Source organism: Pongo pygmaeus, chromosome 9 (genome assembly GCF_028885625.2).
Source record: "Pongo pygmaeus isolate AG05252 chromosome 9, NHGRI_mPonPyg2-v2.0_pri, whole genome shotgun sequence".
In the NCBI taxonomy this organism is placed as follows: Eukaryota; Metazoa; Chordata; class Mammalia; order Primates; family Hominidae; genus Pongo; species Pongo pygmaeus.
Genome location: NC_072382.2, coordinates 79,668,159 through 79,691,770, shown reverse-complemented (window position 1 = coordinate 79,691,770; position 23,612 = coordinate 79,668,159). Strand labels below are relative to the sequence as shown.

Below are 23,612 nucleotides of genomic sequence, written 5' to 3'. Positions count from 1 at the left end.
GGGGTAAAAAAAAAAACTGCTTTCTAAAATCACTGCCATTGTTTGGAGCTGCAGTCAAATCTTTCTTTAGGCATTAGAGCCTCCCTCAAGAAATGCTCAGACCCTTTGGTGTAATTTTCTCCCCTTTCTTGGTCTCTCTCTTTCTCATCCTGGTTCCTGCTCTTCCTGCTCCCCGCCCCTTCTCAACCTTCCCTTCCAAAACAGCTTTGACTTGGTGACAAATGGCGGCATCTCCATCATCCTGCGGTTCGAGCGGGCACCTTTCATCACACAGGAGCACACCCTCTGGCTGCCATGGGATCGCTTCTTTGTCATGGAAACCATCATCATGAGACATGAGGAGAATGAGATTCCCAGCTGTGACCTGAGCAATTTTGCCCGCCCCAACCCCATCGTCTCTCCATCCCCACTGACATCCTTCGCCAGCTCCTGTGCAGAGAAAGGCCCCATTGTGCCGGAAATTCAGGTACCTAGCTTTCCTAACTGCATTCCACCATGCTTTTATCTCATTTTGGGGGTGGAGGAGGATCTCAGAGACAGTGGAAAGAGAAAAAACACCTCTGTAGGGTTTGGGTCAGGTCCCATCAGCCTATTATGCAAAATCCAGCCACCAAACCCCACAGCAGACATGGTGTAAGGGCATGAGGGGCACCCCTCTTACACATGGAAAACACATGAGTTCCTGGAACTGCCTGGCACACTCTGGTTTATATTAAATTCTCTCTGTCTTTCCACTCTCCTGGTTAGTTCACTTCTGCCTACTTTCCTTTTCCCCAGCCTGCTGTGTCCCTCTCTCATTATTTCTGTTAAAACTATTTAAAGTAAATGGTTCTACCAAGAAGAATGTGCCAAAGGATCCCGAAGAGTGAGCATTATAATAAAGATTAAATGAGAAAAATGTATATGAGATGCTTAGCACAATGTCTGTCACCTAATAAGTACTCAATAAATTTTAACTATTAAGATTATTTAACACACGCTGCCTTCATGCCAATTAAGGATTGCCTTAGCTCAAATCTATACATACAACTGCTTTACTTAACTATCATTAAAAGAAAGTAATTGGGAAAGATGCATTTTAATCTGATGGAAATCAAGATAGATATTTTCACCTAACAAAGCTCTGCCAGTTGAATTTCCTTCACTGTCCCCAGCCCAGTTTCTAATGGCAGCAGCGAAGGCCTGAGGAAGAGGAGAGATGTCAGTGTAGAAGCCCAGGAGAAGTCCCGGTTGTCTCACCTGCCTGATGAGAGCTCAGGCAATGTGCCTATTAATGGATTGCGGGCGCTGGTGGAGCAGGGAGTTTATACATTTTTTGTGTATATTTCATGCCTGGCTGAGTAAACACCTTTCCATGCATACCCTGTTGAGTGGCTTCCGATGCCAGCCAACAAGAAGAACATACAATCATTTTGAAATTCTCATTGCACTCACGGGTTGAAACCTCCTTTTCAGAGATTCAGCGCCTGTCTCCTGTCTCAACTACCAGGCTGACCTTTCTTATGAAATGGTTGTCAGTGGAGACAGAGCTTGCTGGAGAGAAGTAATTTGTTACTCAACCCTGGCTCAGCTCCAGCTAGACATTTTTCCCAGGAGCAGGGACTCTGGAACAAATGGGGTTAAAGGTCACACCCTCTTTACAGTGCTCCCTGAGCTGGGTGCCTGCACATTCAGTTAGGGCAAAAATCTTGCTTATTATCAGATTCATGAAATACACAGAAACAAACTCTTGGATTTTCCCAGTCCTCTCACAGGTTAGCCTTTGCAAGTGCTGGGAGATATGAATTTTAAAGGGTATGTTAAAGAAGGTAAATATTTTTGAGAGCATCAGGATGGCACTTCAGTCATGCCAGGGGCTCACCAGGGTATAAGTCCTGCTTTGCCTCAAACTTATAAGCTGTAGTTTAGGAAGATTGCCTTAGTTTAAGCCCAATCCCTAAAATTTCCTGTGTTCAGGAGAATGGGGTGAGGGTAAACGTTCACACTTGTCTATGAAATGGACAGGATGAAAAAGGCCCAGATCCACTGTAAACGTAGGGTAGAATAGCCATTGTCCCTTGAATAGATACATTAGCCTCAATTGATTTTTTTTTGAGGTGCAGTAACTAAGATTCTTCCTCCATCAAAAATGCTTTTTGGCCTCTTTACCCAGTAAGAGAGGTCATCTCTTTGTTGTTGTTATTGCTGTCTCTTTGTAAGATGAAACAGAAGTTGGCTGTAGCCTCACCTGGAGTCCTAGCCTCTCTTGGCCCTTGGGCTTCCAGGGGCTGGCTGTATGCATTCTGGAGGACTCTGGGGAGGACTCTTTCTTGAAACAGAGCCCAGAGCATCAAGCTGATAAAGTTAACTGCTTTTGCTGTCTGCTTGGGCATGCTGGCATTCATTTAAACTTTCCAACTTAGAACTAGGCTCATTGCACCCAGTAGCTAAGTGACCTGAGCATTCCCCAGGTCACAGCCTTCCCCACTCTGTCCATCTGGCACTGGAGCTGGGGCCCAGAGTGGCCAGAAGCTCCATGCAGCCAGTCCAACCTCTCTCTGTGGATGAGCTGGGGCTGTGAACCACAGGTCCTGCCAGGCTGTGGTCTCAACTCTGCATAATTGTTTGTTTGGTCAACATCTCGTAGTCTCTGTTTGATTTCCTGAAAAGGAAAGTCATTTGGAACAGATCTCATTTGAGGAAAGTTTTGAGAGAGAAACCATCCTTCCTGCTTAGGCAGCTGGCCGCAGCAGTCTCTCTTCATGGCATCCCTGCTGCCAGCACCACCACCAGCAGCAGCAGCACTGCATGCCACCTGACAGCGTTTCTGTGCTAGGCACTTTACCTATGTGACCTTTCTCAGTCCTCACACAAAGCCAGTGAGGAGACTGAGATTCAGAGGTTCCGTGAGCTTTCTAGGAACACAGCTTGAGAACCAGTGGCAATGTGATCTAAGTATTTTATATGCATATCCTATGTGTTCCTCTCAAAACTGCAGTGAAATGAGTGCTGTCATCCCTGTTGTACAGAGCAGGAGGCTGAGGCTTGGCGAGGTGAGGTGACTCCTGCAGGGTCACCACATGAAAACTGGCCCCAGATACCAGGTCCTCTGACATGTTTTACTCCTCCCCAATCTTTCTCCCATCTCATTTATGCTTTTCCCTTCCTCCTCCTCCTCCTGCTTCTCTTCACCCTCTGCTTCCCCTTTTCTTTCCACTGTCTCCTCTTTTTTCCCCTCCTCTCTCCTTCTGCCTTTCCCTCTACCTCCTGAACACCCAGAGTCCATGGGGCCACGCCAACTTCCCTCCACCAGGTGAGTCGACGACCGTCCCTTGCTGTGATCTGCCTCTGCTTTCTAGGCTTTGCAGGAGGAAATCTCTATCTCTGGCTGCAAGATGAGGCTAAGCTACCTGAGCAGCCGGACTCCTGGCTACAAATCTGTCCTGAGGATCAGCCTCACCTACCCGACCATCCCCTTCAACCTCATGAAGGTGCACCTCATGGTAGCGGTGGAGGGCCGCCTCTTCAGGAAGTGGTTCGCTGCAGCCCCAGACCTGTCCTATTATTTCATTTGGGACAAGACAGACGTCTACAACCAGAAGGTGTTTGGGCTTTCAGAAGCCTTTGGTAAGCCTCCCGGCTGCAGGACTCAGAGAGAGAATAGCACTTGCGGGGAGGACTCTCTCTACCTCCCTACTTCCTTCTTCTTTCCTTCCTCCCTCTTCCCAGATCAAAAATACCTAAGGCTTAATTGACCTTTAAGACCTGTCCGTGACTGGCCAGGACCTAAAAGAATGTGAACTGAAAGACCTGAATGTAGAAAACCCGACCATTACAATGAGGCTGCAGAACCAAAGGGCCCTGAAAAGTGCTGTGCTGGCTCGTGAGGGGCTAAAAGAGGTCATGTGCCACAAAGGCAGGGCCAGGTGGACATTGCCTGGCCACCCCACAGCCATCCTGTGGGAACTTACCCATTAAAATAGGAGAGCTAAAAAATGGTTTCTTTCATTTTTTTTTTTTTTTTGAGGTGCAGTAACTAAGATTCTTCCTCCATCAAAAATGCTTTTTGGCCTCTTTTCCCAGTCAGAGAGGTCATCTCTTTGTTGTTGTTATTGCTGTCTCTTTGTAAGATGAAACAGAAGTTGGCTGTAGCCTCACCTGGAGTCCTAGCCTCTCTTGGCCCTTGGGCTTCCAGGGGCTGGCTGTATGCATTCTGGAGGTCCCAGGAAGGGCTCAGAACTAGACTCTTAGCAGGCCTAACCCTGCGGAGCTGATCCACCAAGCACTTAAGAGTAACCGTCCAGCAATTCCCTTCTCGTCTTGAACCCCACTCCAATTTCATTCCCTTAGGTTCAGCGAAGGCAGAGATTCAGCAAAGGCAGAATGAGGAAGCAGAGAAGTAATGTTTTTAGAAAGGAAGGAAGTGGGGAAGGAAGGGAGGGAAGGAGGAAGAGGAAGAGAGGGAGGGAAGGAGGCGGGAAGAGGGAAGGGAGGGAGGGAAGGAGGAGAAGCAAGGAAGGGAGGGAGGAAGTGGGGGAAGAAGAGGAGGAGGGAGGTGGGAAGGAAATAAAAGAATGTTGCTTGAGCACCTGCTGTGGGCAATGTGCACCCCTGTACATTGGTATCTCCATTAATCCTTATACTCTGTGAGTCAAAAATTGTCACCCCCAAATTCTGCATTAAGAAGCTGAGGCCCAGAGAAGTGAGATGACTTCCCAGTGAGATGCACAGCTAGGAAGGAACAGAGCTGGATTTATTCCAGATCTTTCCTATGGGTTCGCATCCCATCCTACCCAACAAGGGCACAGTAGGAGCGAAGGTGCCGTCTCTCACTGTTCATGATCCCTTCTGTAGATCAACCACTTCTGTCATCTTTTTAAAAATGAGGCCTTATAACCTCTTGAGATAAAATGAGCACTTCTAGTGCCCGCCAGTCACTTAAAAAGGGAAGCGACTGGGTTGGAGTCACTTTCCTAAGATCACAAGTGACCATAGTGGCTGCTTAAGGAACTCAAGGCCCTGGGGGAAGGGGTCACAGGGACGTCTTCCAGCCCATTCCCCTGTTGCCATAAATGGTCGGCAGTCTTTTATGGCATCTACAAGAAACTTTAAGAAGCTGCTCAGTTGTTAATTCCTGTCTTGAACATGTAGTAGAATGTTGTCCACTGGAAAATAGTGCCTGCCCAGAAAGACGCTTGGAAGAAATAGCATTCCTGTCTCTGCTGGTTCCTTTCCATAGTCCAGTTAACGGGACTTTTTACACACCCAGGGTCAGGGAGGCTGTCATTTTTAGCCTTCATCCCAGTGACCTTCTAAGGGGTCCTGGATTTATGAAACAAAAATAAATCCAGGGGATTTCCAAGCTTTGAAACCTCAAAGTAACTTCTAGTTTTTTAAAAGTAATCCAACTAAGTTCCTTTTCTATATATTCATTGTAAATGACTTTAAACATTTTTCCTAATTTAAAAAACACCATAGTCATTAATAAAAATTTGAAAAATGGACAAAAATAGAAAAAAGTCATGTGATTCTGTGAACAAATACAACTAGTTTTCTTTTTTCATATGTAATTTCTTTTTTTTTTTTTTTTTTTTTTGAGACGGAGTCTCGCTCTGTCATCAGGATGGAATGCAGTGGCGCAGTCTCGGCTCACTGCAACCTCCGCCTCCTGGGTTCAAGCAATTCTCCTGCCTCAGCCTCCCGAGTAGCTGGGACTACAGGCGCCCACCACCACACCCAGCTAATTTTTGTATTTTTAGTAGAGACGAGGTTTCACCATGTTAGCCAGGATGGTCTCGATCTCCTGACCTCGTGATCCGCTCACCTCGGCTTCCCAAAGTGCTGAGATTACAGGCGTGAGCCACCACGCCCAACTCGTAATTTCTTTTAATGCAGATTACCATATATAACCAGTCTTTTCAACTGAGCATTGCTCCATAAGCATTTCCCAGGTCACCACATTCTTCTTCGCTGTGATTTCCAATGGCGTCATAGTATTCCTAGGGTGGATGCACTTGGGTTTGCTCACCCTCTCACCCCTCTTGAACCTTTAGATTACATCTAAGTTTCCAATATTAAATAATGTTGTGGTGAAGACTTTTGTGCACAAAATATTTTCCATACTATATTAGTCCATTCTCATATTGTTATAAATACCTGAGACTGGGTAATTTATAAGAAAAGAGGTTTAATTGGCTCATGGTTCTGCAGGCTGTACAGGAAGCCTGGCAGCATCTGCTTCTTGGGAGGCCTAAGGGAGCTTTGACTCATGGCAGAAGGCAAAGCGGGAGCAGCCATCTTACATGGCAGGAGCAGGACCCAGGGTGGTGGGAGGAGGTGCTACACACTTTTAAACATCCAGATCTCAGGAGAACTCACTCACCATGATGAGAACAGCACCAAGAGGATGGTGCCAAGCCATTCATGAGAATCCACCCCATGATCCAATCACCTCCCACCAGGCCCCACCTCCAACACTGGGGTTTACAATTAAACGTGAGATTTGGGTTGGGAACACAGAAACAAACCCTATCACATACTAAAGATTATTTCCTTGGAAGGGATTCACTTAGATCCTTTTAAAGTAATTGGTACATTTATTTTAACTTTCCCCCAAATGTAATATTGCTCTTCCAAAAAAAGAAAAAATGATTAAGGCTCAGCAACCTTGTGTTAGTATTTCACATAGTTGTGGTTGCCACTTAGAAATATGATCCTTTCTTCCTCTTCTACAAAAGATAAGCCAGGGGTCTTGCCTATGGGTCGAAAGGCCAAAGAGTGGGCTTTGCTCACTTATGCATTTTGCCTCTTCTGTCACCCACAGTTTCCGTGGGTTATGAATATGAATCCTGCCCAGATCTAATCCTGTGGGAAAAAAGAACAGCAGTGCTGCAGGGTTATGAAATTGATGCGTCCAAGCTTGGAGGATGGAGCCTAGACAAACATCATGCCCTCAACATTCAAAGTGGTAAGTGGATTAATAGAATTACTTGAGCCAGGCTGGTGTGGAACCTTGTCTCATATCCCTTGTGCCCTGCCAAACAAAAAAATTCACATTTTGAATCCCATAGCCTCCTATGTGATCAGAGAGCTCAGTCAACAGATATTGCTTGGATACCTCCTCTGAGCCTGTCACTGTGCTAGGCACTGGGGATGTAGAAATGAACGGCCTCAAGGCTTTATGCCTGTGAGACACAAATACTCACCAGGCAGTTTCAATGTTGTGCCATATGCACCCTGACATCACAGAGGGAGTCACAGGGCACTATGAAGGCTAGAAGAAGAGCACCTCACCCAGCGTCTTGGTTCATCAATGTGTCTCTTTGGCAAGAACTCCTGAAATGAGTCTCAGAGGGTCTATAGGATTAGCCCTGTGTATCAAGTAGGGAGAACATTCTAGGCAGAAGGCACAGTATGTGCCAAAGCACTGAAGCCTAAAAGAAAGTTACTGGAGAGAAGGTTCATTGTGATTTAAGCAGAGGATGACATGAAGGGAACAGCAAAAGACAAAGCTTGGGTGTGAGCAGCTGGAACCCAGGGTAAGAAGATTAGGACTTTCAACTTCATCCAAGGCAAATGTCAAGCCTCTGCAGGGACTAAAGCACATGAGTGGCACCATCAGATCTGTATTATAGATAACTCACTCTGACCATGAGCCGGGATGGGACAGCTAAATATGGTAATGATGTCACATATCACCTGCCTGATCTAAAAAAGCAGTGAATGCCCATCAAAGCCACAGCATGTTTTTGGGGGGAATTGACAAACTAATTCTAAAATGTATGAGAGAATACAGACTTGTAAATAGCTAATGCAGCCTTTAAAAACAAAGAAGAGGGACTCACCAGATATTAAGCTATCCTAGAAAAACCATATTATCTAAAACTGTGCGGTGCTGGCACAGGAACAGATAAATTGATTCCACAGAATAGAACGCATTCAGAAACTGACCTGGGAAGAGTAATTAAACTAAGCTTTGGCCCCAAGTTTCAGAAAAGCCAAAATAACTGAATTGGAAATAAAGTTTGCTTCTCACTCACCTCAATTCTCACTCTGCAAGTCTGGAGGTAGGTAATCCAGGGCTGCAGGGTCTGAGACCCAGGCTCCTCTCTCTCTGTGCTCCACTCGGGCTTTCATCTCCAAAGTCATGATCCAAGGGGACCACTTCAGGTCCAGCTTTCACATCCACTTTCCAGCCAGCAGGAAGGAGGTCAAGGATGAAGAGCAAGTCCCTTGCATTGTAAGGGCACCTCCCAGAAGCTGCCCATATCACTTCTATTTACATGCCATTGCAAGAACTTAGTCGTGGATGTAGCTGTCATGGAGCCAGGGATCATGGTCTGTTCCAGGCAGTCATGTGCCCAGCTAGATAGCAGGGATTCTGTAACTGCAAAAGAAGGAAAGGGTAGATAGGAAGGAGAAGTTTCTGCCACATACCATGTGTATGTAAGAACTTGGAACATGACAGAGATAGCATCATATATCAGTGGAGAATGGATGGGTGTTTTAGAACTTAGTATTGGGAAAATTGGCCCAATATGTAGAGATAAATTAAGTCCTCACTTCACACTGTATACAAAATAAATTCAGATGTTTTCTTAAATATCTAAATGTGAAAGATAACACTTTAAAATTGATGGGAGAAAATATTTAAAAGGCCAGGCACTGTGGCTCATGCCTATAATCCCAGCACTTTGGGAAGCTAAGGCAAGAGGATCGCTTGAGGCCAGGAGTTTGAGACTAGCCTGGGCAACATAGTGAGACCCCATCTCTACTAAAATAATTGTTTTAAAAAAATTAGCTGGGTGTGGTAGCACATGCTTGTGGTCCCAGCTACTCAGGAGGCTGAGGTGGGAGGATCACTTGAGCCCAGGAGTTCAGGGCTACAGTAAGCCAAGAACATGCCACTATACTCTAGCCTGGGCAACAGAGTGAAACCCTGTCTCAATTAAAAAGAATAAAGAAAAGAAGAGAGAGGAAAGGAAAGGAGAGGAGAGGAGGAAGGGAGGGAGGGAGGGCAGGCAAGAAAGAAAAAGAAAAGAAAGAAATTAATTAATTAGTGGAGTACTTGTAAAAATCTCAGGAAAGGATTTCCTAAAACCTAACAAAGCACAAACTTTAAGGTAGAAAAATGATTGATTCAAGTATGTAAAAATTAAAGCTATCCATCGAACAAAGGACAGCTTTGACAAAGCTAACAGGTAACAGTTTGGGAGAAGATCCTGATGATCTGTAAGAGTACAGCTCACTTGGGCTTCAGTATGGAACAGGTGAGGCAGCAGGCAGAGGATCCAGTCTGGAGACTGTGAAGGGTGCATGAGGAAAAGGAGGATCCAGACTAAAAAGAAATAGGATGGATATGGGAAGAAGTTTTTGCGTCATTGAGGTCAATCCCCTCATTTTGTTGGTGGAGAAACAGGCCCAAGGGCAGTTAAAGCAGTAAAGAGATCTATACAGGAGCTGGGATCAGCCCATTAATAACAAAGCCAGGTAAAAACCCGTCGCTTCTTGACTCTCCTTTGATGAGAAGAGACTGTGAGTTTCACTCATTCATTTCTATAAACATTCATTGGTATCTACTCTGTGTCAAGCTCTGTGCTAAGCACTGGGGATACAGAAACGAAAAAGACATAGTCTCCACACTTGAAATGGTATCTGTTGAAAGAGAAAAACAAGCAAGTATGATAAATAATTCATGCTGTCATAGAGCTATGGACAGTGTAGGTGAATGGCTAAGCACCCAGACTCTGGAGCTCTTCCAGTTATCATCTGTGTGACTTTGGGTAAGGTCAGTTAAGCTACCTGGACAGTCCCCTGTTACAGTAGGGATAATAATAGTGCCTATCTTACAGAGCTATGGAGTGAATTAAATCTGTATGACTTGTTTAGGACAATCTGGGTTCCATTAGGGGGGTGAGGCAAAGCCTTGGGCTATGATCCTGGAAATGGTTGATGGAGATCTTCCATGCCTTGCAAAATCAGGGTGACTCTGTGGTCAACCACAGGAAAAGATACCCATTTCCTGCTCCATAGGCAATTCTGTTCTTTCCTTGTCCCAGGCATCCTGCACAAAGGGAATGGGGAGAACCAGTTTGTGTCTCAGCAGCCGCCTGTCATCGGGAGCATCATGGGCAATGGGCGCCGGAGAAGCATCTCCTGCCCCAGCTGCAATGGCCTTGCTGACGGCAACAAGCTTCTGGCCCCAGTGGCCCTCACCTGTGGCTCAGACGGGAGCCTCTATGTGGGTGATTTCAACTACATTAGAAGGATCTTCCCCTCTGGAAATGTCACCAACATCCTAGAGCTGAGGTATGTAAGGTGATGCTTTCTTCATAGTTTCTAATAATATGCATTTGCCCTCCTTTGGGCCCCGCCGCATTACCTACTGAGCCCAGGGAAGTGGGACAGGACAGAGCCTTGCCTGTCAGACTCTGAGACTTTTCACCTCCCAGCTCAAGCAGGTGCTGCTTCCCCAGTGCACTGCAGTGAAGACAAGCCACCCAGGACAGGGAGATGTCCCCGGCATCCAGAGTACATCTGTGACATAGAAGGCTGCTAGCAGCCAAAAATTAGACTCCTTGGAAGCCATCAAATCTTCTTTCTGTTTCCTAGAAGTAAACTGATTAGAATGAGTCACATGAACCTTTTTTATAAAAACAAGGGGCTGGGTGCCTTTGCTCATACCTGTAATCCTAGCACTTTGGAAGACCAAAGCAGAAGGATCACTTGAGGCCAGGAGTTTGAGATCAGCTTGTGCAACCTGACGAGACCCCCATCTGCAAAAAATAATTTAAAAAATTAGCTGGGTGTGGTGGCACCTGCCTACTGTAGTCCTAGCTACTCAGGAGGTTCAGGCAGGAGGATCCCTTGAGCCCAAGGGCAGTTCCCTTCAACTGACCAAAATCAAAAAAACTGACCTCTCTGCTCCTCAGGTGCTGCAGAAGCAGCTGAGTCAGCCTCTTTCCCGATCCTAACCTTGAGTGATGGAGCACAGCCACGCTTATAGCTCAGGGAAGGACCTGATATGTTGGATTTTTTCTCTATGCCTCCCTAACCTAGATCATTTTAGAACCAGTGCACTGTCATAGGATGGGCTCAGGGGTCATGGAAGACCTGTGCTTTAGAGATAAGGGAGCCTCACACTCCCTTTCCAGAGGAATTGCGCCAAGCTCCCTCCCAACTCTTTTTAGGGAATGGAATCTGCCTGTCTTCTGGGCCAGGGTGCATGTGAGCAGGACAGGCCCTAGAGCTGGAAAGCCTTCCTCCGCAGTGGGCAGGGGAAAAGAAAACTCACCTTTGCTGGGTTCCTACTATTTGCCAAGCATAACAATTCTGTAAGGTGTTTATTATTATCCCCCTTTGGTAAATGAAAAGATGGAGGCTTAGGGAATTTAAAGAACCTGCCTGAGGTCCAGCTTCTAGAATGGTGGACCCAAATCCAGAGATCATTACACACCTCTGCCGCGCCAAAGTCTTGTCACCTGGCCCAATGAGAGCCACTTCGACTTAATGCCTTGTTAAGTTCCTCCCTGGAGGTAAGATCCTGCTGCAAGAATCTCAGTCTGCAGTGCACGTGTGAAAGGAAGGCAGAGCCAACAGCCATAAGCCCTAAAGAGAAGAGTTAGTATCGGCCCCACACACAGGGCCAGACAAGCACACACGCGGTAGGCTCATAGGAAATCAGATATCGGCCGAATGAGAAGAGGACCACCAGTGGAATATTCTCTGCCCTTCTTCTGTCTGTTATGAGTCTGACTGGCACAGACATCTGTCAAGGAAGAAGGATCCTTTGAGCGTATTTGTGTCAGTCGGCTGCATATATGCACCACAACAGAAAGCACCATGGACGAGGAAATCAGTTCGCCTCGGCAGAGAAGCTGTACAACTTTGGACTAATCACTGAACCTCCCTGGACCTCCGTTTTCACCTCTTTCCAATAAGAGACCCCATTTTCCCTGCCTCCCTCCCACAGTTGTTGGGGAGATCATGACAGTGGGTAAGGAAGGGAGATATAAGTGAAATTTGAAAAAAATAAATTTAGAAGTATATTATCATTTTGATACATTTTTTCTTCCAGTCTTTTTTTCCTAGGCCTGTTTCTGTGTCATACCCTCCCTTCTAATTATAGTCTATCTCTAATTCTGTATTCTATTATGAGAAGGCTCCTGGGAAGTGACCCAAGTTTGGGTAGTTCTTTGTAGGGAAGTGTGCATGTGGAGACACAGAGCAGTAAGCATGTGTATCTCTGGGTATGTGTCTGTGCAGAGGACAGAATCCACTATTCCAATCTCTGTCTTAGCCCTTGTTAAAGCAGCAGAATGTATCAACCTAGTCCTCTTCCCCCAAAGTCAGCAGTAGTGGTGCAGGTGAAACCATGCCTCTTCTGTGATATGTAGCTGCTTGTAAGTGAACTTACTGACAAGTAATATCCAATATAAAATACATCAGTGTCACAGCTGCTAAGTCTTTATTTATTATAGTATTGTATGGTACCATTGCTGTCAAGTTTTCAGGCTGCTAATAATGCTTCTAAACCTGCTGCTAACACCTCATTCTTTCTTCCATTCCCTGCTCTCCTGTCTTCTGTCAGAAATAAAGACTTCAGACATAGGTAAGCCAACCAGTGGAGAATTTCCTGCCTCACCCCTGCCTTGTTGCATACTGTATGGTAAGCTGCACATGTCAATTTCAGATGGCTGTATGGCAAAAGAATCCTGCATGATTGGAACTGATTGGGGTAATCAGTTGCAATGGGAGGAAGTCATTAATAATGGCAGGAATGGGTGGCAGGAGCCTGAACTCCTTGGATCTGTTGCAAAGTGAGGCAGTTACTTTGATAGTCTGAAAGTAATATGGGAAAGAATTTGAACCTTGGAATAGTAATTTGAATGCTACAGCCTGCTTATCCTTAGAATAAATGAGGATGTCATCCTAACTGCATTGAGCGACTTTGATGGTCATGATAGGAAGTCCTGAGAACATCTTGATCAGGTGAACAATCTGGAAGAAGACAAATTTCACATTTACACTTCTGTGGGCATTCAAGGTGCCTCAGCTTGGGGATGCCAGGCAACCCCACCCAGAAGGCTTGCCATCAAGGAGAAAGCAGACTCCAGGAACCAACTGCAGAGGTCAATCCCCAAATAGGAACTTTGTCCCAGAGTAGGTTTGTCATGTAGACTCACAGCAACATGCAGTAAACAGAAATGGGTCTAGTCAGGCACACCAAGAGAAGTGTCTGCCTGTCAGCATCATCTGTCACTATGGCATTCACCTGACTCCTGGATAGCAGTCACCTCGGAGTCCCCTGACCTCACACACATCGTGGTGACTTGAAAAGTAACCATGGGCAGATAGAGCTGTGGCTTGCATGGCCACAGAAGTGGCTCTCGGTTATCCACCTGAGGCTCAGATCAAAGTGGCATGGGGTTGGTGCTAAGTTGGGATGAAAGAAAGTCTTAGGGGTGTTGGAAAGAGTCAGACAGACCCAGAATCCAATAATGATTCTATCTCTTTTGATAGAAGTAGCTACATTATTCATGTAATAATTGTGTGTGTTATTTTAAGATAATATATTTATTATATAAGTAGTAAATATAATTATTTAATAATTCACATGTATAGAACATTTACTATGTAGCAGATAGAGGGTTATGTGCTTTACATGGATTGTAGCATTCTATCCCCAAACCACTCTGTGAAGCAGATATCCATGATTACATCCAGCAGACAGATGAGAAAACTGAAGCTCCCCAATTATGTGGCCTTGAAAAAATTCCTTCATCTCTCTCAGCTTTAGTTTCTAACATAAGGTTAATAAAATCTCCCTTGGAGTGTTGTTGTAATGATCACAGAAGATATTTGTAAACTATTCAGTACTTTTAGGCACAGGGAGGAGCTCCAGAAATAGTAGTAGTAGTAGTAATAATGATAACATCCTGTAGAGTTAACAGTATTATAATTTATTATCATAACAATTATTATTATATGATAATTATGATGTCTCCATTTCCCAAAAAGGAATTAAATCCTCTTACACCCAAAGGCACATGTATTAAAGTAAATCAAATAGAAATCGGTAACAAAAGAAAAAAGGAGGAAACATATATGTGATTATTTATTGATTAAGCTCTGAGCTTCCTGGCAGCCAGTGTAAGTAAGAAAACACAAATATTTTCATACTTTATGGTATCAGAAATTGAAAACATGCCCATTTCTCAGAAGAGAAAATTTTTTTCCTGACACTGAAATCTGAGATTTTCAGTGAGATTTGTATGGATGATACTGAACTATGTAGTGGCCCATGCCTTCAACTTCAGTTGTACAGAAAACACAGAAGTACATTTCACATGAAGGTCTTGGATTAAAGCCTAGCATTTAATGTTGAAACGTTCAGTTAGGGGTGGCGACTGCATGGAGCACAGCCATGACCCAGGGGGACATAGCTGGGAAGAGTCAGAAGGCCAGGTGCTGTCCAGCCCTGCTGCACATTCACCATATGGCCTTGGGCTGGTTACCTGGCGTTTCTGATTTCCAGTCTCATCTATAAACTGAAAGAGTTTGTGGTTTGGGAACATTTTGTTTCTGATGTTCAGTGATCTTTTTACATATTCATGGTATGACTTTAAACCCTTCATCAATTAATTGTTTTCTTGGGTACCAAAAACTTTCTAAGATGAACCAAAGTAGAAAGGAAAAAATGAATCACTTTCTGCCTTGCAGTTTTCTAAAGACAACCAGAAGACAGAGAGCCTGGGTTCAGCTCTGATGTTAACTGCCACCTGGATATTGGCAAATCTCTTCCTCTCTCTGGGCTTCAGTGTCCCCATCAGTAAATGTTGGAGATGGATTTTAAAAATTATAGAGTTGTGTCTCTTCCTCCGTTAACTGTCTCAGCCACTCCCAGTAATATGTCTGGCCCCATGACTGGCAACTTTAGCCTGTGTGTGTGCTTCCCCGGAGCAGACTTATGTCTGCCTTTTGCTTTTCCAGCCTCAGTGCCAGCCTGCTGTGCCGGGCATGCTCAGTACAGAAACCCATAATCCGTGGGGCATCTTCCTCTATGGACTCCTTCAGGAAATAAGCATCTTTGCCTCTTCCCAAAGCTCTTCCCTAGGGTCACGGAAGATGTTTGAAGCCTTTTCTTCAGAAGTACATTTGAACTCAAGTGTCCATCAAACCCAGCTACACATATTATATTAACTCAGAGCCCTTAACTGTCCCGGGAAATAGGTTGAGCAGGACAAAATAAAGTTTGACATACTTAGTGTTTCCACTATGCACCAGATCTTCTAGAAGTTTCTAAAGGAACCGGCTTTGCTTAAAAGCTGCCATTTATTGGGTATTTTATTTTTTAGTGGAACGGGCACTATGCTCAGAGGTTTATATTCTTCACGCAATTTTGTCCTCAAAATAATCCTTTGAAATAGGTGTGACTATCCCCATTTCTCAGCTTAAGAAAACTGAGGCTATGGAAGTGATGTGACCAGGGTCACTTAGCCAAGTGGATGGTAGAACTGGTATTTGAACCCTTGACTGTGTGGCTCCAACTCTCAAGCTCTTCCCACTGGTTCTGAGAACCAGGGAATCAAGTTCTGCCAGGGCTGCCAGCTGCTGTCGTTGAAGGACACTCCTTTGCATGAGGCAGACCTTACTTAGAGACAAAGAGAATTCTCACTCAGAAGCAAGTGAGCCTGTATGTCCCTACAGAGTCCTAGATTCCCAGCTCCTACTGGGAAATTCCAAACACCATCCAGAATGAGGGCAGAGTGAAGCTTGGCTTCAGCTCATTAACTTCAGGAATGGTACCCTGAAGGCCTCTTGATTTTACATCACTTCCAGAGAAACTAAGGTTATGTTTGAGGAACTAGAAAAGAATGTGGGTCCTCAGAGACTTCTACAGCAAACTGAAAATGAAGCTGTGGTCTTACTCTGTGTCCAGCCCTGCTCCGGATACTGGGCATCAGAATTGAGTCAGAATCAGACATGGTCCGTTTCCAGGAAATGCTCCCTGTCCACACAACCAGGCCTGAGGCCTCCACTGAAGGCCGTCTTCCATCTCATGCTCTGAGACATTTATGATTTGTAGAGTATTCTAAGGCCTTGCTGCTCAAAATACAGACAAGCAACATTGGCATGCTCTGGAAATTGTTAGAAATGTGGACTCTCAAGTTCCCCACCCCAGAACTACAGAATTGTAATGTGCATTTTAGCAAAGGCTCCAGGTGGCACATTAAAGTTTAAAAAGAACTGCTCGAAGGCCATGGTTCCCAAATCTGGCTGTGCCTCCAAGTCACTTGGAGAGATCTCAAAGTATAGATGCCCACACCCTTCAATCATTATGGGTAAGGCTATTTGTAAAGCTCTCCAGGCCATTCTGATGTGTAGCCATGTTTGAGAACCATCACTCTAAGACTGTTAGCAGTGAGTGTTTCCTATCTATACTCCAGCCAGGGAGGCTGATTTCCTTTCATAAATTCAGCAGAACTTTCTGGAGTACTTACTCTGCATCAGCCCAGTTCAAAGCAGCAGAGACTGGTAATCAGTCCCTCCTCTTGAGGAGTTCAAAGTTTCATCCAAAAGACAGACAATTAAACAGAAAAGTTTAATTGGTGCTACAGATACTAGAAGTATAAACTTTGTAAGCTCTAGCGGAGACACAATGAAGGAAGAGGCCAGTTCTACCAGTGGGGAAGAAGTGGGGGTTCAGGAATGGTATTACAGATGAGCTGAACCTCAGAAGATGAGTAGGTACTCCCAGGTGAATATGGGCAGAGGAACCTTTTAGATCCTGAGCAGCAGCGTGGGGAAGTAGAAAAAACACAGACTTTGGAGTCAAGCAGAACTCGGTTGGAATTTCGTCCTGCCACTTAGGAATCTGTGGTCCCAGACAAGTCACTTCACCTCTTCCAGTCCCAGTTTTCTGAAATATAAGGGAGGAAAGTACCTACCTTATATGGTAGTTGTGAAGAAAATGAGGTCATGTGTGCATCAAGTGCTAGCACAGAGTCTGGGACAGAATGGGCATCCCTAGGTGGTCACAGATGCATTCTTATCAGTGGTAGTCATCTCTGCAGCTCTGTTCTGCAGACAGGTGGCGCTGCAGCCTGGTGGAGTCTAGATGGGCATCATAGATGCAGCTGCAGCTCCCAGGGGCAGGTGGCAGGAGGACGAAATGAGTTGAATGTTCAGAGAGCTCTGCAAACTAGAAAGGGCTGTTGAGATGTATAATTTCATTTGATCCTAATGACAAGCCTGTGAGCATAGCCGAGGAGGGACTTAGTCATTTGACAGCTAAGGGATCTACGATTTGAACTATTTAGGTGACTCACCTAAATGAGAGCCTACACCTTCTAAGTTCAAAGCTAGTTGTTGTTTTCCCTAAGCTTAACTTACCAGCAGACCTCAGATTTGTCCTTGGGCTGAAAGATGCAGCCACAGCTCTTATAGACTCTGGGATAATCCTGCCAATGCCACCCTGTCCTGGAATTCACTGATCTGAGAAACTCCACATGAGTGACACTTCTATGGAGCAGTGCAGGGAGACATGAGCTGGAAACTCAGGGGGCTAATCTAAGTGGACAGGGCCCCCTCACCATACCCCCTCAGGGACCCTTTTCTGCCGAGGTAAATAGCACCAGTTTATCATGAGTGGTGTGCAAAGAAATGAAAAAAATCACCCCGCCTCAGAGCTGTCATCAGAAAAGCAGAAAGATCAAGGCTGCCCCGGCATTACACAGTAGGATCTAAGGTCGCCGCATTTTATTTAGCCAGAATTGATGTCATCTGGGAAGATTAAATCTGTGCTACATTATAGGGTAAGTCTCGGGGGACATTTCAAAATAGACAGGATACCTGTCCTGTTTACTGCTACCCCCAGAAGAGAAGTAAAAGAAGAGCTAAATAATGCGAATGCAAACACTACCCAAGTAATCTAAAAATAGACATGCCATCTACTTAAAACAAGTGGCTGCTATGGGCTAGAAGGCACGAAGCAGAACATTGGAAAAACAAAAATGAACAAAATCCAGTCTCTTCCCTTCAAGTATTGACAAATGGGTTTTGGAGGCACACACATAAATGAACAGTCACAGCATTATGTCCTATCGTCCAGCAATGAATGGATGCAAATCTCCATGCACAGGGAGAAGGCTGGGGAAGGTTGGCAGAGGAGGGAGCATTTGAACTGACAGGTGAAGGGTGAGTAGGAAAGGGAGGGGCGGGGCATACTGCAAAGCAGGAGCAGCAGGTGCAGGCAGACTTGAGGCCTGCTGCAGGGACAGGTCTGTGGCCAGGTGCAGGGTGTCTGGGAGGGGAGGGAGGATGGGAGGGTGGAGCAGCACAGCAGAAAGCTGGGATTTGTGCAGGGGCAGGGAGCTCCTAACTTCTCTGTAAGAATTAAGGAATCCCTGAAGGGAAAGCATTGAAATGGCAGGTTGGTATTTGGGTTAGATCAAGAATGGCTTGAAGAGGACCCAGGCTACAGGCAGAGAGACCTCCCCTTGGTTCAAGAAGGATGTGAGGGGACAGTAGTATTAGGGTTAAAGAGGAAGGACAGTTGGAGAAAATCATATCAGGTTAGTTGAATTCAGGGAGAGAAAACCAAGGAAGGAAAGCCTTGGATCTGGATGCCTGGCCCCTTTCGAGGTAGCCAGTCCCCAAGGACACTGTCCAAGGCAAGAGACATTTATAATGACAAACCTGCCAGGGCCAGATTAAGACCTTCAGTGACTTACATACTGAAAAGATTATGGTGCCCCAGCCTTCATAGGGAATTCAAAAAACACAAATCTGTGAAATAAAATTTTGCTTTTCAAAAGGACCCGAAACTTACATACCTGATAAATGCAAAATAGCTTCTTTCTAGACTTTTCAAATTCTCTTGCTTTCATCTTGAAGGGGGTCTGCAGTGCTCCGGCCCTGCTGGTGCTCTCATCACTGCTCAGTCTGTCCCGAGTCCCTTAGCACAGTTTATGCCTCACTGTGCAGTGAAAATGGCCAGCACCAGGCCATCCGGTCCAAACAGAGCTTCCTTTGAATCAAAATACCTTCCGGAGACTTGGAAGGGGCTGCCAATATTGAAATGCAGTTTTAGGGCCCGGCAAATATTCAGGCCATGCACAGGAACTTAAAATTAGCTTCTCAGAAGCACCAAGTTCAACTCCAATGTGCCCTAGACTTGAAAGAAATTGTATATCAGTACCAGGGGATAAAAAAACTCAGGCTTAACAAGAGATATCTACTACGTAGTCATCTCCAAGTGCAAGAAGAGACACAATCATTGGTAATTAAAATAATAATTATTATTGAGCATCTACTACACTATGTTACTTTGCATTTTTTATTTTCTCTCTAGTTTCCCCAATATACTACCAAAGTAGCTGTTAACACCCCCATTTTGCACATAAAGACAATTCGAGGCTCAGGAGGTCCGGTAACTTGCCCAAGTTTCAGAACCAGGAAATTACAGAGCTAGACTTGGAACCCAGACTGTTCTGATTCCAAATCCTGTGCCTTTTCCTCACCCTGTGGCTAGAGGCAGTGCTTTGTCTCCTCAAGGCATCTCTAGAGTCAAGCTTCTCTCTCCTCTGTTGGCACAGCCTGATCTTTATAACTGTTTTCCCGAAACAGAACCATCATTAGCACTGCTCTTCTGTGTTGCTTATTTTTTTTCCTTGGGTTTCACTGCAAATTACAAACTAATCCTGCAGTTCACTTATATCTGACTGCCAGAGGGAGACTCCTGGGCTCCTGATAAGTGTAACATGAGTATCCACTGAAGACGGTGTTGATGCTGCTGACTGGGAGTTAGAACCAGCCGGGGTTTCATCCATCAGTCCCAAGATGGAGATGAGGGATTGCTGTAAAGATCCTGTGGAAAAGGGCTTGTGTTTTTGAACTCTTGAAGTGTTTTTTTAAAGTCAAGAGCATCCATGTTTCTAGCTTGAATGAACGGGACACCAATGGTAGGCCTCAGTGATCATCTTCTTAAGAAAACATGTATTTAGCACCTGATACAAACATGGCACTGAGCTGGTCATCTCAATCATTGGCAAGGGGTTTTTGCAAGAATAGTGGGTGGGAAGGATAGTTAAGCCAACGACTGAGGTCAGAAAAATTGAGGAACCATCACCCAAAATAGGGGCATCATCCCCATAAGACATTTTTGCTTGGATTCTAAAGGGCCAGGGGTTCATCTGTACATCTCCAGCTACTCATAGGAAAGAAGAAAATGCTCACCAGTTGGCCATGTCTTTGTTTTCTAGTCACAGTCCAGCACACAAATACTACCTGACCACAGACCCCATGAGTGGGGCCGTCTTCCTTTCTGACACCAACAGCCGGCGGGTCTTTAAAATCAAGTCCACTGTGGTGGTGAAGGACCTTGTCAAGAACTCTGAGGTGGTTGCGGGGACAGGTGACCAGTGCCTCCCCTTTGATGACACTCGCTGCGGGGATGGTGGGAAGGCCACAGAAGCCACACTCACCAATCCCAGGGGTAAGGCCTTGCCTTAGAGACATTGTCAATAACATTTATTGGGGTGTTTTCCTTTTCAGAAAAACATGCATGATTAATATTGCAAAAATTTTTGGAAAATACCAAGAAATGTACGGAGGATGGTGAAAACTGTGATAATTCCACCTGCCAGAAATACTCCCAGTTAACATTTCGTGTCTTCTCTCCTAGTCTTTTTTCAAAGTGTTTGTGTGTATGTAGTGTTTACTAAAAACAAACAAAATGAGATCACATTAAGCAAACTGCTTTTTTTTCCCTAAATGCTAGATCATTAACATTTCTCCATGTCATTAAATTGTTTCTGTGTACTCATTTTTAATGACTATATAGTATTCCAGCAAATGGATGTCCCAATCCTCTACTATTGGACATGTATGCTGTCTCTCATGTTATTGTTACACAAAAACATTTCAGTGTATTGTGTTTTCATATGTTCATATGCTATCAGGTGGGTTAACTGCAGGTCTCAATTCTGAGTCCCTCAAAAAGTTGAACCTCTAAATGCCCACAATCACAATTTGTCATTCGCTTATTCAGCAAATATTCAAGTACATAGAGTACAGTGGTTGCATAGATAAGTTTGTTGCAGCAGAATAAGTAAGACTTGAGTGTGAATCACAGTGACATGGGTGAGAGGAAGAGGTGCTCTCTGAGAGTCAAGAAGAAAGAGCTGTTCATGGGGGTTTAGAGCCAAGAGAGACCCCTGTGCCTTGGAGACTGGGAAAGCTTTCTGGAGAAGCCATCATTATCCACACTTAGTGGAGTGTTCACTGTGTTGCAACCCCTATAGCCAGTAATTTACAGTGTCTAAGCCCCAGGGTCCTCACTGATAGAATGGGGGTAATAATGCCATCTGTGTCTACCTCCTAGGCTTATTCTGATGGTCAAAATTAATATGTTTAATAATAACCTATAGAAACATTATAAGTGATTGTATTATTAAATAGTTCCAGATTTCAGGGCCTAGTTTCAAATCAAAGCAGGAGATTCTAGTGAAATCAGGCATTCAAATTCAGACTTTGTCATCTACAGCTGAGTGACTTTGGGCAAATCATTGAAGCTCTCTGAGCCTCATTTTCCTCATCTATGTAATAGGGATATGCTGCATAGTTGTGGTACAGATTGAATATTAGGAATGTATATGCTTAGCACAGTAGTACCAGGCACATGGTAAACATCCCATAAATGATGATTCCTATTATTGTTGTTCTATTATATCACATCACATCATATCAAGTCACATTGTCTCTACCACATACCTGGAGTGTCAGGTGGTAATTGTGTGGGGTAAATATTGTATCAACAAAGGCTAATCCCACCTAATTATGATTTTCAAATACTGAGAGAGCAGCCAGGAGTGGAAAGAACACTAGGCTTGCACTTAGAAGTCCTATATGGTTTTCCTCTGCCACTGGCTGGCCCTGGGACCTCCTCCTCTGGGCCTCAGTTTCCCCTTTGGTCAATTAATGAACAGGTTGGGCTAAATAATCCCCAAGACCCTTTGCAACCACAATATTCTACTCTCTTAGGTTTAAAACAGTTTTTTCTGAGAATTTTTCTTCTCTCCAGGGCTTTTCAGTTGTTCTCCGCACATGTGTGTTCTCTTCCCCGCCCTCGTGGCCCCCCACCCTCACACAGATGAAGTGGCAGTGCATTTACCCAAAAGCCTGTGATTAACCCACATAGAAATGACAAGGGTGCCACGATATGCAGGCACTTTGCAGCAAGGAGGAGAAAAGATGTCCGTCTATTTAACACAACAAAAGGAGAAAAAAATTAGGTAATTAATCAGGGGACAGATCACTTCTATTAGCCTGTGCAGCCAACTCTGTAAACAAGAAACCCAACTATTCATGGAGCACTCATCAGTCCAAACAGATGGAAGAGAAAGATGGGGCATGGCTAGGCAGACAAGAAAACGCCTGTCTTGGCACTTAAAGAATGAAATTAATGTACGTTCATGACAAGACCATGAGAAAGGCTTCCCAGCCTTGAGTCTGCCTGGTCCTCTGTGTGAAATCACTCTCCAGCCTGACCAGCCTAAGAAGGAACAGTTGGTGCTCCAACAGGTTCTCAGCACTCAGAGGCCCCTGGGCATCTTAAAGCTCCCTACCGGCCAGTGAGGGACACGTGGGTCCCCAGAGCAAAGGCCTTGAAACTCACAAAGTGCCAGCCACTTTCTCATTATTACAATTGTCATTAATAATTATTGAGGGCTAATTACTACAAGTCTGATGTTAGAATCCCTGTTTTATCAATGAGGAAATAAAGACTTAAAAGTGAAGTAATATGCCCAAGTTAATACGACCTGAAAATTTTATAATTCAAGTCTCTCCACCTCGGTGAAGCCTTCCTGACCCTTCTTCCACTGCATTCCCCAGAGAAAACATAGCAAAACAAAAGTGACCAGAATCTCCTGTATTTTACCATGACCCTCTTGAGTCTGTCCTTTCTTGTGATGCTCACATGGTACTGATTCATTCCTGTGCCTTTCCATCTAAACTGGGTGCTCCCCAGGGCCATGTCTCATCTGTATCCCATGACAGTTCATGGTTATGTCTGACTCTTGCGATTCTGAACCTGGGATGGAAATTACTATCACCCATGAACACTATTAAAGCATGCCCTGGTCCTGGTCCCAGCCACCCGCTGAATTAGTATTTCCAGGAGTTAGGCCAGCAGGTGTATATTGAAAAACCTCTTCAGGTGCCTCTGATGCACATCACAGGCTGAGAGGTACTGATATAGTGGAGTGGTTCTCAGACTCTGGTTTGTGTCATTATCACCCAAGGTGCTTCTCGAAAATGCAGATAGAAGCGCAGACTCCACTTGAGATATTTTGAAGCAGCTACCTGTGGGGGTGCAGTTTAGCAAGCTCCCCAGGGGATTCCCATACACATCCAAGAGTGAGAAATAAAGATTTGGAACAATATCATTGTTTGACAGCTGGGAAGACAAACACAGAGATGCTCAGTGACTTGCCCGAGGTCACATAAGTTGGGTCAGGGAGAAAGTTAACAGGGTGAGACAGTCTAGTGAATGGAGCAGGTGACGTTGAGTAATGATTCTGACTCCTCTCCTCAGTGTGCCGCCTTTAGAAATTCAATTCAACAATATT

The 23,612-nt window shown here is 44.8% G+C and overlaps 1 protein-coding gene across 6 annotated transcripts in view; it reads left to right on the top strand.

Moving 5' to 3' along the window:
- TENM4 (teneurin transmembrane protein 4) overlaps positions 1 to 23,612 on the top strand; it is a 782,056-nt gene that overhangs the window by 708,359 nt on the left and 50,085 nt on the right. For all 6 annotated transcript variants that reach the window (XR_010127599.1, XM_063671257.1, XM_063671258.1 and 3 more), the window contains 5 exons: positions 205 to 466; positions 3,339 to 3,606; positions 6,803 to 6,946; positions 10,038 to 10,287; positions 20,244 to 20,476. Coding sequence is in view for 5 of the 6 variants with exons in the window: in XM_063671257.1 (XP_063527327.1) it covers positions 205 to 466; positions 3,339 to 3,606; positions 6,803 to 6,946; positions 10,038 to 10,287; positions 20,244 to 20,476 (1,157 nt within the window). In the remaining variant the exon portion in view is untranslated. The remainder of the gene's footprint in view (positions 1 to 204; positions 467 to 3,338; positions 3,607 to 6,802; positions 6,947 to 10,037; positions 10,288 to 20,243; positions 20,477 to 23,612) is intronic.